The 18,168-nt window shown below is 44.6% G+C and overlaps 1 protein-coding gene across 4 annotated transcripts in view; it reads right to left on the reverse strand.

The window, feature by feature from the left end:
- Positions 1-819: 819 nt before the first annotated feature.
- Positions 820-18,168, reverse strand: part of ZDHHC14 (zinc finger DHHC-type palmitoyltransferase 14) — a 275,559-nt gene continuing 258,210 nt past the window's right edge. For 2 of the 4 annotated variants that reach the window (XM_014846956.3, XM_070484645.1), the window contains one exon: positions 820-5,353. In XM_014846956.3, coding sequence (XP_014702442.2) covers positions 4,955-5,353 — 399 coding nt within the window. In that variant the 3' untranslated portion in view covers positions 820-4,954. The remainder of the gene's footprint in view (positions 5,354-18,168) is intronic. The other 2 variants (XM_014846958.3, XM_070484686.1) reach the window with 1 other exon arrangement.

The following is an 18,168-nucleotide window of genomic DNA, read 5'->3' on the forward strand; positions in this document are numbered from 1 at the left end:
ACCTTGTTGACCCTGACAATATCTATCTTATAAAGACAGAGGTTTATATCTGATGCCATCAGCAGTTTTTATTGAAGGAGGAAGATATTTTATTTCAACTTTAAGATCAATTCTGCAAACATTGATTAAAACATGAAAGGCACTTAAATAAGCATAATTGTTTCTGGAAACATGCAATGTTATGTGTTATGTTGTGTTCACTATTGCTCAGACTTAGGACTTTGAATCCACTAGAGTTTAAAATGCCTTTTTTTAAAATGCCAAAATCTTTGACTATTGTGAAATGCCAACCCAGAATCCCTTGGGAAAATGGTTAGTAAGGTTTCAAACTTATTAATATTATTATTTTTTACTGCAGACTAAAACCATCTCCAGTCATACAGAACCCAGAAAACATGTCTCCTTCGATATGCCAGCTGGCCTCTAGGTTTAACCATCCATCCTAAAACATCCAGGGCAATTAAGAGAGTTGTTCGTTCCTATCTTCATAAGCAATACCAAGTATCTTTTAAAAAGTCAACAATTGATGGACGAAAAGTCTTTGCATTAGCAGAGATGCTCACCTGTTTTCTAATCCATTCTGTATGTAATTTCTGGGATTTATGAGATTGAAAAAATAATTCCATTTGAGGCCATTTATCTAGTTGTGTGGCAGTTGCAAATTCAGTCACTCCAGAAACAATGTAATCTTCAACCTCCCCGTTATTTTTAATGTCTGGGTTAATGTACTATTGACTCGTATTTGAAAACCCATCTTGGCTATATTATCAGGATCAGGTACAACAGGCAAGTAGACAGAGGACTTACTTATTTACAAAATTGTTAGCATCTTTGACATTTATTTGAAAGAAAGTGACGCTTCAGCTTATTTAATATTTCAACGATCACTTATTCTTATAAGACAGAGAGACATGTTTCAAGGGAACAAATGAGAGGCAGGTTTTTTACGAGGTAACATGGAAAACAGCATACAATGCCACACACAGACCTCCAGGGCAGGTGGAGGGCACCAGGAGGAATGAGAATCTATTTGAAAGGCTCTCTCATTTGGACAAGAATATGCTACACTCCCACAACTCGTAGGGACTTTAAAAATGTAAACATTGATTTGATTTAGGCTCCTCTTCCAACAGTTTTAAGGCAGCAGTCAAAAAAGTATATTTAACATTTTTTCACTTATTCTCTTTTCTTACCCGATCAAGAACTCAATGGGTTACACCGTGTACCCACGTGGATGAATGAAAGACAGCTCATTTTGGAAGCATTTCTTCAGCTATTAATGCGAACCCCTGATACGTTCTAGCTAACTCAAAAACTGCGAGCCAAGATGGCGACGCATTGGGTTCCGGTGAAGAGGATGGTTTGTGGGCTGAGCTCCAGAAAGGGGCAGCCGAGTCACAGAGAAGCGTCCGCTGCGCTGGGGAGCAAGGAGGTGTGAGACCCACAGAGGATTGATCAGATCTGCCCTTTGAAAGCCTCCGTGTCCGCCAAATGGTGAGCCCCGAATGGCTTGAGTTCCAGCATTTTCTTGGAGATGCCATCACGAGCCCCTGCTCCCAGGACACCTACTGCCAACTTTGGCAAATCCATTTTTCTTGCAGTTGAAAGCCCAGGCCCAAGGTATGAAGAGCTAAGGGAGGCCAGAGAAGGGTCCTGACCCACTCAGGTCTCCACAGGAGCACGGCTCATAAAATGGGGTTTGCTTCTTGATTCGAACCCCACTCCGCATCCTTGACACGACAGAGAAAGACCGCAGTGCACTTAGTGGGGCAGGGCAGCGCTCTGAGAAGACTCTCCCTTTGTGCTATTCTGGATCAGAACAGGTATCAGGCATTTTGCTGGCACAGGGTGGGGATATGCTGTCATTCTCACAGGCTGAAATGATTACTTTTGAAAGCTGAATGAGCACTTTTCAAGTGGGCACTGCACAAATGCTGGCCGATCCCCAGGCACAGAGCAACATGTCATCGTGCCCCAGATGCAGGCTACTGGCTGCCCCGATGCTCCTTCCAACATCCTTCCTAGGGACCAGGGCATTCAGGCGAAATTCAGCCTTCAAGTGCCTGGAAAGCCTGCGGTCCCCAGAGCATTTCTTGGGGAGTGAAGGCAGATGAATTTTTAAATAACAAAATGCGTGTGTGCGTGTATATGTTTGATAATGGTCCAAACTTTAATAGCATGGTAAAATATTTATCTTATTTTTTTTATAGCTAGCATGCAATCAATCTGTAACACACTGAGAGAATTTAGATCAAAGTCTACTCATCCACAGCTAGACAGAAGCACTCAACATTAAAAAAGTATGTATCTGTTAAAGGGAAATGCAGACCCATCTCCAGGCAAGTCACTGTCCAGAGATCCTCCCTCCACCCAGTGGGAACAAGGGAGCTCCTGGGAGCACAGTCATTCATTCCACAGACACAGAGTGAAGGGCTGTGGGTATTTCTCTGGTTTGGGGTTTTAAGAAGTTAATTATCTTAGCAAATTGGCCCTCTCAAGTTACTCTCCCCCTTGGACTCTGAATAGCATGATTTATTTTACCAAAAGTCCCAATCCCCTCTTTGATAAATGATGCCAAGTGCGTCCAGGGGACCAGGTTGAGGGTGGGGGTGGGGGACTGATAATAAATTTTAGGGAAATATTCATTATGTAAAGACAAATGAATGATGATCCTTGCTTCTTGGATTTTTTCATAAGGAGGTGGGAGAAAGGGCTGCTCGTGGGAAATCAGCAACCATTGAAGTGGAAATTGTTGGACATGGAAGGACTCTAAAGACCATTGTCTTCATCCTCCCGGTGAAGAAGTTGAAACGGACCAGGCCACACAGATACCAGAATGAGAACTGAGCCGTCCTTCTCTTCTCGCCAGGGCCAACCCTCTCCGGGGGTCCCTGACGGGTAGGTGGAAGGAGGCAAAGAGCGGGGCTGGTTCGGGGAGTTGTGGAAGGCACATTGTGGGGCTGTTGCTCTTTGCTTTGAGGCAGTGTGTGCAAGGAGAATCCCTGTGCATTGATGACTGGGAGTGTGTGTGGTTGTGTAATGAGGGGCTCTGTCCCCCTTACTATAAATTCCAAGTGAGCACAAATAGTTAGGAGGTCCAGAAAATCAAAAATGGCTACACGCAATTTACCTTTTCCATTTTCTATTTGTATATATAATATGAAAAATAAAGATGGTTCAAAGATACTATGATGCAAGAATTCTGTGGTTATTTTCAGCAGAAATTATTTTTGACCTAAGAAAAACTGGCTTTATTCCAAATAAGACTTGCAATTGTGCTTTTCTTTTTCTGCCTCCTTTCCTTTCCTTTTATATCAAATAGCAACTTTCTCAGGAGAAACAGCCTTTTTCCATAAATGCAAATTGTTTGGGGCTTCCTGGATCACTGATCAATGCATCCTGTTTTTCATGTGGTTGCGAGGCGCAAGAGCGTGATTTTGAACTTGAGTAGACTCGGCTGTTGGATTTATCATCTGGAAAGAAGCAAGGACAAAAGCTGGCTGAGCCTCTGCAGTTGCTTCCACAGTGATTTAGTCCCTTAGTACAAAGCCAGTTCCCTTCTAGATGATAAATGAACACGGATGAAGTGGTAATTTTCTTAATTCCATTCTGATTAGCGTTTAGGTAAGAATGTCAAGCTACCTGATCTTAGCCCAACCTCGAAGCCAGTTTCTCCTCCTCCTTTTCCGATACCTTTACTAGGGCCTTGAGTTGCCCTTCTGAACTTTGGTGACATGTTAATGCAACGCAGAGCGGAGCGCAGCCACTCCCTGAACGCCCTCCCCTCCACCTGTCGTAGATTAACTGCCGTGTGGCCATTTGTAAAAGTGGAGCAAATTCCGTGAAGACTGGATCAAAAAGAGATGGTTAAAGAAAATCAACAACAACAAAAGGATAGAATGCTACTCTCTTGTCTAAGAAATCATTCCATACATACCGCACAATTCACAGATCTGATTTTTGGCTGGTCTGGGACCATCCCTCACTAGGGAGACTTCAATAAAACCAAACTCTCCGAAGCCCATAGGATGATGATGTTGTCGTTTAAGCTGTTAAGGATAACTGTACGGAGATCCAAAGTAACAGAGGACGTCATTTTATTGGCTGTCCACAGGAAGTTTGGTCACACAAGGAGGTGAAGACTGTGGGGGGTGTGGTACAACACATTACCTTGGCTGACTACTAAACAGAAGGTTAACTGATCCTGGATCTGATAAAACCCCTCCAGCCCAGGTGCCACCTACTACGTGTAATTAAGCCGAAGAAGCCGGCGAGAGACGGCACTGTCTGTTAGTCGCGGTTGGTCGCTGTGTCTTCCCATAAAACAGCACTCGAAAATTCACAAAAGTAAAAGAAAGAAAGAAAGAAAGCAGCACTTCCTTTTGAATACCAACAACACTGTAAACAGACTGTCGCGTGGCATGCAAATCCACATCTGGCCGCTTTTTCCCTTTAGGTTTTTGTTTGTTTTAAATTAACAAATGGAATGGCATGTCTATTTCAAATATTAGTAGCATAACACAAGTGCAATTTCAGTTCGGCCACGAGCGTCGTAAACCTTCCAGACGTCCGTCACAAGAGCAGCAAGCAGACAGTGGAACATCCAGGCATGGTCCTTTGCTCTGACTCTGATCGCAGCCCCCGAGGCTCCTCCCTCCCCATGCCCACCCTTCATATTCCAAATGCCTGAAAATAGCTACTTCTCTATTTTCAATATGATCAAAGCCGTCAGGGTGGGGAAGAAAATTCCAATAAAACCAAGCCGTCAGCACGGGGGTCCTGCCCACCTCTGTTATCGGAGGGGATCCATTTACTCTCCCAGTGTGGCCCCTGTGCCTCAGGACCTGGAGTTGTCCTCACCACCACGCCATTGGGTCACCAGAAAGTTGCTGTGGGGGGCACCCCGTCTGGCCCCTCCCACTGCCTGCAGTCACGGGGCAGGGGGGCCACATGATCACACGGAGCTGAGCTTCACCAGTCCACGCACTGAGTCCTCATGCAGAGAGTCCTGGCTGGCCAGGCCCAGGATGTGCATGGTGCGGCTGTGTGCCAGGGGGCTGCCTGCCAGCATCCTGGGCGGCGATGGCGCTTCCTCTGGGGTCAGGAACTGGTGGCCCACGTGCTCCTCTTTCAGAGGCAGTATGTCTGTGAGCACGGCCTCGGCAGAGAGGTTGGGCATGGAAGAGGGCGGCGTGGGCTGCCCGAGCGTCAGGCTGGCACAGGGCGTGCCCAGGCCTGGCTTTCCAGGCAGGTGCAGCTCGTCGCTGGTGAGGCTGGGCTCGCTCTGCAGCAGGGGCGTGGCCGCGGCCTGCAAAACGAATTTGGTGCTCTGAATGCACTGGTCTTGGTCGCACTGAAGAGCAGGAGGGAGCCAGCAAAGAGAAGGTGAGCCAAGATGGCACGGGGACGGGAGGGAAGGGGGCACAGGGGCAGGGAGAGGGTGGGGTGTGAGAGAGAGAAACTCGTTAGTGACGCCTCAGTCAGACAGGGCAGACAGCATGCACAGCAGCCCAGCTTCTTTTGGAGACACCCAGCATGTGATAAATATCAGCACACGGCACCTACATAAGCTGCTCCAACTAGCAGTCACCCACAGATGCCCAGGGAGTAACACGCAGCCTCAGGCTACGATGCTCCTGGCCCTTGTTCACAGACAGGACCTAATTTACAAACAATTCTGTGGACAGTCACAGCCTTCACGACTTGTAGCAGTCTGAGGTGGCTGTTTCTTGCGTGCTGAAAGCCACTTTTACTAAATTGCTTTAAAAATACAGGAGCCTGTACACTCACATTCATGGCAGCATTATTTACGATAGCTAAAAGGTGGAAGCAACCCAAGCATCCATCGACAGACAAACGGATAAACAAAATGTGTTATGTACAGACAAAGGAATATTACTGAGCCATGAAAAGGAAAGGCATTCTAACAGACTACAACATGGATGAACTCTGAGGACACCATGTTAAGCGAAATACACCAGACACAAAAAGACCAATACTCCATGATTCTACCTCTATGAGACACCTAGAATAGCCAAATTCATAGAGACAGAGAGTAGAATGGTGTTTGCTAAGGTCTAAAGGGAGGGGGAATGGGGAGTTACGTTTAATGCATGGAGTTTCAGTTTTGTAAGAAGAAAAGAGTTCTGGAGATGAATGACAGTGATGGAAGCATAACAATGTGAGTGTACTTAAAGCCACTGAACTGTATGCTTAAAAAATGGTTAAAATGGTAAATTCCATGTTATGTATATTTTACCACACACAAAAAAAGAAAGAAAAATTCGGGGCAATAGAAGCTGCTGAGGGTCAGATCAGACTGTTTGTAAAATCCTAGAATTCTCCTCTGCTAAATTTTCATCACCTCCAGGAACCATTAACTGAGCTTCTGTGACTTTTTAATTGGTGAAAGAGAATGCCAACACTTGAGAAGACACTTCCTTTTCTTTTCTTATTACATCCCGTGTCCTTTGCTTTGCTCACTGGGCCAAGGAAACAGCTCAAACACATTTCTAGCTGGTGGGACGTGGATCTCTGACACCTTGGTAACCCCTTCCCTTGAGCTACGGGCAAGTTTCAGAACAGCTGGAAGGTCTTGTGGCTCTGAGACCCTAAACGGGAGGCTGCGCAGTAACGGGTTAGAGGGTGTCAGGAGCCGCTCTTCTGTGGGAAGGAGGAGGGTCAGGTGTGGAGGGCAGGTGAGCATATTGTGACTTTGCGCTCCAGCAATAAGCTAGGCGCTCCACTCTGTTCCTTCACAAGTTCTCAGAACAAACATGTTTCCCCTCTTTGCAGATGAAGACCCTGAGACTGGGATGGGTGGTGGCTTGCTCAAGACCTTATGGTGAAAAGCAAGGGCTGGATGCAGGATTTGGGGCTGGGATTGCTTTCCTGCAAACCTCCTTCCACGACTGCACATCTGACACATAGCAGGTGCTTTAAAAAGTCCCCTCCTCTCTTTCTCGGAACTCTAGCGTTACTGCAGAACCGAGTCCTGACAGCTCCGTGATGGAGGTGCTTCACCGTCTTCCCGCCCCGAGGCACACCCAGAACCACGGTCACTCACCCACCCACCCCCGGGCGCAGAAGCATCCAGAACCAAGCAAGACCGGCCTTCAGGGGAAGAGAGAGGGTTCACCCCGGGGTCAAAATTCCTTTGGCGTTTATTTAATCTTCTCCAGTGTGTGTGTCCTTCCTAGCCAAATGGGTTTTTTCCTAGATCACAAGGGGTGGGCCTTCCCCTCTGCTGGAATCCGCCAAGCCTCCACGAGGAGGTGGAAGAGCCGTGGTCTCTAAGCAATGTTCAGCTTTTAGAAGTTCAGAGACCTGGCTTCCAGGCCGGAATAGACTCCCTAGCGAGCTCTGAGAGGGAAGGCGCATCTCAGGGGAGACCCCGGCTCTTCCATCATTGCTTCATCCTAGTCCAGGGAACTCAGAAACACAGGGGAGCCGAGGAAAGGGCTGCGGAGTGAGTGGAGGCTGCTCAGATGAGATTAAAACTTTTTTTTTCCTTTTCTTTTGGCCCTGAGCTAACATCTGTTGCCAATCTTCCTCTTTTTTTCCCTTCCCCAAAGCCCCAGTGCATCATTGTATATTCTAGTTCTAATCCTTCTGGTTCTTCTATGCGAGCCACCAACACAGCATGGCTACTGACAGACAGGTGGTGTGGTTCCGCAACCGGAAACCAAAGTGGGGCCGCCGAAGCAGCGAGAGCACCAACCTTTAACCACTAGGCCATCAGGGCTGGCCTGAGATTAAAACTTTTTAATGACAAAGTGCTTGAAAGGGGCTGACTGCTGGGCATCAACTATCATTCCATGTATGTACATGCCCAATCATCACCCATATCATTTTGCCGCAGGATTTCTTTTCTAATGGGCGACTGCACCCACTTTCTGCTCCTGTAGGGAATTTCAGCTCCAGGACAGGGAGCCTTCTCGGGGAGATGCTGGGCAGCACAGCTGTCAGGCTGCAGACAGCTCCGGTCCACGCAGGTTTGGCTCTGCTCTCCAACGCTGTCAGTTGGGTTCAGCACATAGGCTCAGGCTTGACAGTGCAGAGGCGGAGAAGAGCAAGCTTCCTGATTCAACATTCATCTTCTGGAAACTATCCAGGGCTTTGGAGATCTTATGCTTTGCAAAGAACGTTTTATGAAAATCACCACTTAGTCCCCTCACTGATGGAGACAGCTGGGCTTTCACCTTGCCTCCGTTTCCTCGGAGGAGCTCCGTCCAGCCTCAGAGCAGGCAGGGCCCTGCCAAGGACCCCAGGGCTGAGAGGCGGCTGCAGGGGGTAGGCCCTTTCCTGGAGGACGGAGCCTTGTTCTCCACCTTCCTTCGGGAGCCCTCGCTCCTCCTGACACCTTCTGTCCAAACAATGCCCTTAGCCCGAGGGAAAGACGACATCACAAATTAGATTTGCTTGTCTCTGTTATCTGAAGAAAGCCTTTTTTACTGAAAACTAATTGGCAAATTCTATTTTAGGGATCAGCCCAAGTCCTTCTGATGGGCACTTACAGACTCACAGAGAAATATGTTAGAGGTCAGAGCTGGAGGCTTTCAAGGTCAGGAGGCACAAGCCTGCTGGGAGAGGTGAGCTCCCCTCTCTCTCTCTCTCTTCCTCCCTCTCTCCTGGTCCAGTGCCCTTTTCCTCTTCCCCATCACTCCTCTCAAGCCGTGCCCTGTAGCAGAGCTCACGGGCACCCACCAGAACCTTCTGGGGTAAAGCGGCTGCCAGCAGGGGTCTGTCAAGTTCTTTAGAGATCATGTTCCCCAGGAGGGTCCAGAGGAGTCTGACGTGCTTTACAAACATCACGGTGCTGACGTGAACACGCCTGCAGCTGGACTCACTTTGAAGCTCTGATGCCCACGATCAAGGCCCCTTGCTTGCACAGCCCCTTGCATATTATTTTGTTTTGCATACTGTTTTCTTTTCTTAAAAAGGCGTCCAAATACATGACTCAGACCCCTCCAAACCTGGGTCCACTCCTGCACACACCCGTGGGTGCTTTCCTGTGGCTGCTCAAACAATTCACTAAAATCGTAACCAATCTGTGCTCACCTCCTGCCAGGACCCTGCGGAAAACGCTCTCCAGTTTACCAGGGGTGAAGATTAAGCATTTAAATACACAAAAGAAAAAACGTAGCCTAAACCTTTTGTTAAAAAAAAATCCAAATGTAAGTCACTCAGAAATCTTCTAAGAATGACTATTTTGAACCCTGGCTTGTGTTATCCTACTTTAAGCACCTCTTCCGCATAGATTTGTTTAAACATTTTAAAAGATGACTGTTTCTCTGAGTATAGTTATGGATATTTCCCTTGCGATAGGGTCTGCTTTCATATTAATAATTAACCTACTCTCTGTCCCATGTCCCTTTCCCCAGCTTAACTTGTGCCAGTGACATCTTTGAACACAATTACTGGCACCACAAACCTAAGTGTCTAAATCCTGCGTGTATCCCATAACTTTGAAAATAATTCATTACATTTAAACTGATTTCTGTTTAGAAGACCAGTCCCATTTTGGGGTACCCAGCGACCAGGTATTAACCATATAAATTTCTTAGTGGCTCATAAAAGGACACTGGAACAGGAGACTATGGGTTTTATTAGATTCTAACCAAGGATACTGCAATGTCTCTACCCAGTGGAATTTATAATTCTCATTATATTAACTTAGCATGTTTTGAACATCTTCTAGGCAAAAGCTCAATGACTAGGGGCTATCTGATTTTTTTGGAATGTCAGAGCTTGTCTTCATTTTGCACACTGCCAAAAGTCCAAGGAGGATGGGTTGATGGACCTTCGCAGCTGCAATTCCCATTAGAGAACGTCAAGGGAGAGAACGGCCAATATTTTCAGGGTTACTGTGGAGATGACCCATGAAACAGTGTTCTTACACCTCTTCCTCTTTACCTTTGCCTCCAATTCTTATTTGCCCATTTCTTGTTGATTTTTCTACTCAATTTTCTTTCTCTCTGGCCCTGTCAGTTCTCTTCTCCTCTTTCCTCTCCATCGTTTCCTTTCGTTGGATGCCCTCCCCCTTCTCTTTTTTCCCCTCTTTTCTTCTTCTTCTTCTCCCTTTCTCCTCTTCCCTCCTACCTCTCTCGTTTCTCTCGGCTTCACGTGTTTTAGGCCAGCATCCCGCCTCCCTGGCTTTTCATTCGAGGCCCTCCATCTTCAACCAGTAGAGGGAGACATCCCTGCTCACTTTTTCCTCTCACAACTTGGTAGCAAGGCTTATATTCCAGCCCTAACACAAAGAAGCCTTTTAGGTACATTTTAATTTATTTAATCAGTTATATAATCTTAAGGAAAAACAACCAAGCGCACAGATCTTGGACAGTGACAATCCATCTACTATGAACAGGAAATTGAGAAACTCCTGTTTTCATTCCAAAACAACCATTTTAAGGTTCACATTTATCAAATATTAGGTTGGACCATATGAAATTGTCATTTTTAAGGTCAAAAATCATCCAAATGCTGAATACTGATAGAATAGAAACCTGATCGTTTGTATGAGTGTCTATGAAAAGATCCTTCTGTTGGCAGCATCGAACTAATACTGTCTGGAGTGTGGGAGCATTTGCTGGAGCTCCAATAAGTCATTGTGACGGCTGGCTGATTCACTGCCCAGATGAAGCGCTGGCATTTAAGTCGCAAAGAAGTTTATGGCTTCAGATGCTTGGGTGTCACACACATTATCACTTAGTGTTACAATTTAAAAACACCATAGAGATAATTTACTTCCTGTTTCTGCAGATTTTCAAATAAAACTGCTTATGTTGGAATCCATTTTATTCTCCCCTAGCTGACTGCTTGTCTGAAATAAACCTAGTGTGCAGATTTAAATGGTGCTGAAAGCAAAGCTAGGAATTTTCTAGATGGTCTGTATACAAATGAAGACTGAATAAGATTATTTATTTCTTTTGCTCCAATTCTGTCAAAAGTATTAGCAGGGGGCATTGTTTATTTCTGCTCAGCTGTGAAGCCATGTTCTGGGGTCTTATGAATATTCATTTACAGTTGTAAAAACCCTACAAACTTGTAAAGTCCACCTAAAATGTAGGTTAGGAGGAGAGCTTCCTTTTTATTCTTTTATTTAACATTATCAATTAAGTTCGCTTAAGTTTTTTTTCTACTTTGTGATTTTTCAGATTATGCATACAGAGTTCTTCTACAGTACTAGTTTAATAAATCATACAACAGCTAGGTTTAGCCTTATTTTGATAATAGATTAGGAGAGATTAAAAATTAGGTTAAGTCAGTAGGGTAAATGATTTTCTAAAGAAAAAAACTTCCAACGACTATGTGCTACGCTATTATCTTTGTCTTCGTGACATGAGCCCAAAGGATCTTTGTAGCTATAATGCCAGATATAAACATAAACTATGACTCTGATGCTATGCAGAACTTAAATTATTGGAAAATCAAATGAGATATGCACACTAAAAACAGGACCATAACTGGATGTCATGACTGTGCATACACATATTGTCATGGAAAGACCTTCAATATTAGGTAATAATAAAAGCCAGTAATGAAGAAAATAGGAATAATGAAAATATGATCCTCAGACGGCACTGGGGTTATTTGCACATAATTCCAGTGTGGCTCCTCAGAATTTCCTAGGTGTTCAGACAACCACGGCTGTATCTGGGGTTTACATGCCTCATTTTATCATTTTAGATGGCACTTGATTGCTTCTATAACATTTTCTTCCTTGGGAATTTGTAGTAGAGTGAAGATCATTGGGTACTAAATAACCACCACCATCCCCAAATTATGTGAGATGCTAAGTTAACGTGAATTTTCCCATTTTTGAAATAATAAATAAGACCTCAGTGGATATATTTTTATATGTATATATTTTTTTTGGTGAGGAAGATTGGCACTGAGCTAACATCTGTTGTCAATCTTCCTCTTTTTACTTGAGGAAGATTGTCCCTGAACTAACATTTGTGTCAGACTTCCTCTATTTTTTGTGTGCGGGATGCCACCACAGCATGGCTTGATGAGCAGTGCATAGGTCTGTGCCCGGGACCTGAACCTGGGAACTCTGGACCCCTGAAGTGGAGCACATGAATTTAACCACTATGGCACCGGGCTGGCCCCATCAGTGGATACTTTGATACTGGCCATCTATAAATATTTACCTAGTTTTTCTGTCCTGCAATATCAAGGTATTTATCTAAAACTTATAAAACCTCTACCTCTAATCTGTAAAATAGCACATATTTCCCTAGGAGCACCTTTCGTATCATTCAGGAAATACCTTTCTGATCCAATTTTGGTCCTAAAATAAAATAATAGGCAAAAATTTGACCAAAGATATCTAGGACCTCTTTCCCTCCAGCCTTTCTTTCCTCTGCAAGTGAACATGCCAAGTCTGGTGCTAAATCTAAATGTCTCCATGAAGGTGGAAATACTTTTAAGTGAGAGTAAGCATGTCCTATGGCTAACTCAGTATTTATTGTTGGTAGAGTAGGTAACAAAAATAGTGTCTGGGCATATGGCAATGTTGGCTGGAATGTATCTAATCATAGAGACAAGGCTTCTATCCCCAGGAATGATTGATAACTGATACTGGACTACTACTCCCTCTGTATACAAGAGAGTATATAAAACTGGCCAAAATGTGTGTGGCAAATCATTTCCAATAGTGCACAACAGACAGTGCAAGGTTGCAATCTGTGAGAGAAGGGAAACACAGATAAGCCCCAGAGCCAACTAGCTCTTTTCTTGGGGAAAATTTTCCAGCCACAGTGTGGGCTGGAGTCTGAGCAGAGCACAGCAGTTCTGCTGAGTGAAGAAAGCAGAGATCAGAGTGTAAAGAAGCTGAAGCAGCTGGATCTGTAGGGCAGGACATTGGAGAAGAGGATGCTACGCAGAGAGGGGAGACCAGAAGTCCTAGTGGGGGTCCTCCACAAGTCTGCAGCCAAGGGCTAGGCCGTGTATGTGTAGGATGAGGGTCTCTCCCTAAGCTAACAAGATAGCAGATGCAATGGGGCTGAGAGAGGAATAGAGATACTAAAGGTTGAGAAAAGCAGTGCTGGGGAACACTGATCTCGTTAACATCTCCAACATCGTTTAGTATCCCTGGCATCCAACTAGGCATTAGGCAGGCTGTGCCGGAGGAGTAAGAATCATGCCCTAAAGTGAGACCCTTGGCCAGCCCTAACAAAGCCCAAATCAAATCCTGACAAGATCTTCAGGGGAGACAGAATTTGGAAGTTGAGTCCTCTTAAATTAGAAGGACCTGAGAAAGAATCGTGGACTTCCCATAGATCTGTACTAACAAAATATAATGCAAGCCTACACAAGCTCAAGATGGTTAGCCAAGAATTGAAATGCCTGCTAAGACAAGAATCAACACCTTCAGAAGAAGATAACAAAATCCACAGTAAGATGCATTATCCAAAATGTCCAGTATTCAACAAAATATCAATAGTCATACAAAGAAATAGGAAAACGTGCTCCAGAGTAAGAGAAAAAAGGAACTGGCAGACACCAAACCCAAGACACCCCAGAGATACTTAGTAGATAAAGACTTTAAACAATATAATAATTGTGTTCAAATAATTATAGAAAAAAATGGTCTCAATGAGTAAATGGATAGAGAATCTCAGGAGAGAAATACAACTTCGCAAAGAAACAAAAAGAACCAAATGAAAATTCTAGAGCTAATAATAATAAATTATTATAATATAACAATAAAAATGAAAAATTCTCTGGATGAGCTTAACAGTAGATTGGAGACGTCAGAAGAAAGAATCAGCGAACATGAAGACAGATCAAAAGAAATCATCCAGTTTGAAGCACTGAGAGACAAAATTTGAAGAAAAATGCGCAGAGCCTCAGGGACCTCTCTTTTGGGGCAATATCAAAGGGTCTAACATGTTAGTAATTGGAGTCCTAGGAGGAGAGAGAATAGATGAGGCAGGAAAAAAAGAATTGAAGACATAATGGCCAAAATGTCCTAATCGGATGAAACATGATACCTTTCAGACCCAAGAAACGGAATGAACTCCGAGCAGGTTAATAGCGGAGATCACCCCTGGACCAGGTCAATAACTTACTTGGGTACCGATATGTTTCCACCTGGACAAACCTTTTGCCCATAGATCGGATTAATCAAAAGTGCTGCAAAATGGTTTGGACTTAGGGGAGCAAGGGGAGAGAAAAAGAATTAACGTAATTTGTTATTGGTTAACACTGTTGTTTGTAACAGAGCAGAAACTAAAGATGCTTCATAGGCATTTGCCAGGTCAACTTGCAGGTTAGATTATGGAGCGGTTACACAGTCAGTTCCACAGCCTGGTTTTATGACTGACCATGGCAAATTAATCTTCCTTCTGCAGGGGAGGCCTGGGTGGTGGGATTTCCTCAGCCCTGAGGACAGCCTTCATGCCACTCCCACTTCCCACCTGGGAGACTTTTGGTGTATGGTTCAGAAGAGCACTTTTCTTAGAGTCAGGCTGCAGAGGATGAAATCTCAGCTGTCACTGGTTAGCGACGTCACAAACTTAACATCCCTGAGGCTCAGTCTCCTCAAAGGGATATTAGAATGTTCGCATCAGATGGCTTTCTGAGGATTACAGCAGATCATAATGCATGCAAAGAATTTATTTAGTCCTGTACCCAGGACATAGTCAATCTCTCTCTCTTTCTTTCCCTTTTGCATTTAACCAACATTTACCAAAACCAACTACCATAGGACCTACTCTAGACGATGGGGATATAGTGCCAAACAAACAGCATTAAAGCATCAGTTCTTATTACTATTATTATTATTAAAGCCTGAAATGCTTTTAATTGAGGGTAAAATGTTTCATTCACAATTGAAATTTTTAAATGCCTGAAATTTGGCTTAAATTTCCTTTGCGGTATAAAGGATTATTAACAGATCTTTTCCTAAGAGTAGATTTTGATAGGGGAGAGAGGGCGAGGATAATGGGTTGTGGAGACTGAAATTATGTGGGAGGAAACCGTCTTATACGCCATCAGTATATGCAGCTATAGTGTAATGTAATGTAACACAGTGTAGGGTTAAGAGTATGGACTATGGGGTCAAACTGTGAGGTCTGAGTTAGGCAAAGTCACTGAGGCTCTCTGTGCTTCAGTTTTATTAGCCTGTAAAATGGGGATACTATTAGTAGTAGCCTTATAGTGTCAGCATGAGTTATCTATATAAAAGCCTTGGAAAAGCACGTGATAGGCCACATGCTGGTCTGGTATAGGATATGGCAAACACCATGCCAGTATGAGTGTAAGTGAACTGGAAGGAAGAGAGAGGGGTGGAGACACATCAAGCTTCACTTTCTGCTTAGTGCAGCCCTGCCTGCACGTCACTGTCCCCTCTCTCTGTACTCCTGTTAATATGGTACTTCCACCACAGAAGCCCAGAAAGAGCAACTGAAATAATAAAAAGGCACATTCTCTAGGTGCTTGAGTGGCTTATAAATGCACAGGAGAGTGGAACATCATTTGGCATGGTGATATTGGCCCGTTGGCGAGATTGAACAGGCTGGAGGTCTGGGGTGATGGAGGAGTCTGCTGGGTAGGATCTGCATTGGAAAGGACCCTAAAGATCAGCGTTCAGCCCTCCCACCAATGCTGAACTCCTCTGTCCAAATCACTGGGGGGGTCTCTACTCCCACAGCCTGAACATTTCCAAGGTGGGGGTCCTGCCCGCCAGGAGCTCCGGGTGTTGGGCATTTCCCTCTAGTATCGACCAGGATCCGCCTCTTGGGCCTACCTTCTTGTCCTGGTTCTGACCTTGGGGCCACACAGAACACATCTCATCATCTTCCCCACGAGAGCTTTCAGATCCAGCCTCTCCCGAAGATGTTCTAATGTATTCAGGGGCACTCCCAGCAGTGGATAGGAGCCTTGGGACCAAAAAGATTTCTCCCAGCTTTAAGCCGGGTGGAAACCTGGGTTTCTTATAACAAAGGCAGCACAGCGAGATAGAAAGTGCCTGGGGCTCCACGTCAGTTAACTTTAAAATTCATCTGTCTATGAGCAGCTCACTTACTTCTTTATCATTTTTATGTAATCATCTGTGTGTTTGGGGATTCTTACGAAGTGAGAAAAACCCAAGTTACAAATCATTTCTAAAATGTAATGAAATTTTCACGAATACTAAATTTACCAATTAATGAAGTTGACATATTCATTTGCATCATAGACATTAAACATTTGTTAATTTTGATCTTGCAATGTTCTTTTCATGTTTTAGAGCTTTTTCTTTTTTTTAGGTGTTAAAAATTTTCATAGTCCCTGAAAAAGCACGTAGGCACTTTGCTGATAGTGTCTAACGGGTAAAATGACCATGACCTATGGTCTCTTGGCCCATGGATGAAATTGATCCTACCTAGGCCATCACTTCATGAAGCCATGGTGCCACATCACTACACCAAAGAGAACTCCTTCCCTCTGGTTCCTAGTTCCACATTCAGGGTGGAGCCCTTTGTGGGCATGACAAAATTGGAGGAAGGAAGGAAGGAATGAGGAAAGGAAGACAGGAACAAACTAATATTTGTTCAGAACCTCCCCAAAACAAGACCCTGTGAGGGGAATTTTCACATACATTCAACTGAACACTTAACAAGCACCTACTGTGTACCAGGCCCTATGTTATAAACTGGTGATGGGAGGGCAAAAGAGACAGGATCTCAGTCAATTCCAACCACGATCCAGGGAGGTGAACATCATTATCCCCGTCCTTATTTCCTAGTTTAGGAATTTAAGGCTCTTGGGAGTAAGGGACTTGCCCATGATCATGAGCCCCCAGGGTCCAAGCTACAAGCCCAGGGTCTCTGATCCACATCCTACTCTCTCTACCTTTCCCCGCTGTGCCGAGTACTTAAATCTGTCCATTTGCAAAGCCTTTCCTTCCATTGTCTGTCAGAATGACCCTGTTCTGTTATCTTCACTAACATCCAATTAGACCAAGAAACTTGATTTGGCTTGGTTGGGGCAGAGTTGACAAGGCAGGTGAAGAGAAAGTCAGGAAAAGATAATAAATACTGATTTCAAAAAATAATCTTCCAGCATGTGAGATGAAATCGGATTAATTTCTGAGATGACAAACATGAGCAAGCCTTCTAGTTTTTTTTAAATGCCAGATTGACTGTTACTTCTAGGATAACTAATGAAATCGATTCACATTTCTACTACTTCAAAGTGAATTTCTACAAACCACGTCATTCCTTCATAAGCTTGGGGAAGCAAAGTTTCTCTGAGTTTTCCATCCAGCTACCTGCAGGGCACCTCCCGGGATCCATGGCACCCAAATTCCACGTGTCTGAATCAGCATCCCCCAACTAGCACCTTCTCTCGTATTTCCCATTGGTGAGTTGCATGATCACCTCATCACCAAGCTGAAGGGTGGGAGGAATCCTTGGCTCCCCTCTCCCAGACCTCTACAGCGGCTCCGTCTCCAAGTCCTGGACTGTGGTTGCCTCTTTTCTGAACCCAATTCTGCTGTCCTGCCCCTCTGTCATCAGGCCTACTGCGAGGGCCTTCTTCTGTTCTCCTTGCCTCCATGCATGCCTCCCTCTGTGCCCCACACAGTTTCCCGGGATTCCTCCACTACTGCCAGCCTCATTCACCCCAAATGAAAATCTGATAGTATTACTCATTGAACTGAGCCTCTGAAATGGCTGTCTGTCTCTTACAGAACAAAATCCATGCTGGTTATAGGCACCCAAGGCCTTTCATGCCCTTCCTCTCCCACCTCAGCACCCTCCAATTCCCGCTTTGCAATCCATGCCTTGGTAATGCAGTCTTCTCTGTTCCTGCACTCACAAGCACTTTCACCCAATGTATGCCTGTGCTTCTGTATTTGCTCTGCTTGGAACATCCCTCCCACCTTTGGGTGTCTAATTCATCGAAACTTATCTTTTAACATTTAGCTCAGGTGTCATCTCCTCCAGGAAGCTTTGCCTGAAACCTGGATACTCCTTTTGGGAGTTCCTACAACCCCCACCCCCACGTTGCATATCCTAGCACATTCTGTTGAAATCCTCCATATACCTGTTTCTCTGAATGGACTATGTCTTAGTTGAGCCAAATTGACCTAAGATTTTTCAAGATAAAGGAAACTTTCTTTGTGCAAAAGCAAAATATGGCTCAAAAATCACTCCTTGTAACCCAAACTTT

The sequence above is a fragment of the Equus asinus genome, chromosome 1 (genome assembly GCF_041296235.1).
Source record: "Equus asinus isolate D_3611 breed Donkey chromosome 1, EquAss-T2T_v2, whole genome shotgun sequence".
Lineage (NCBI taxonomy): Eukaryota > Metazoa > Chordata > Mammalia > Perissodactyla > Equidae > Equus > Equus asinus.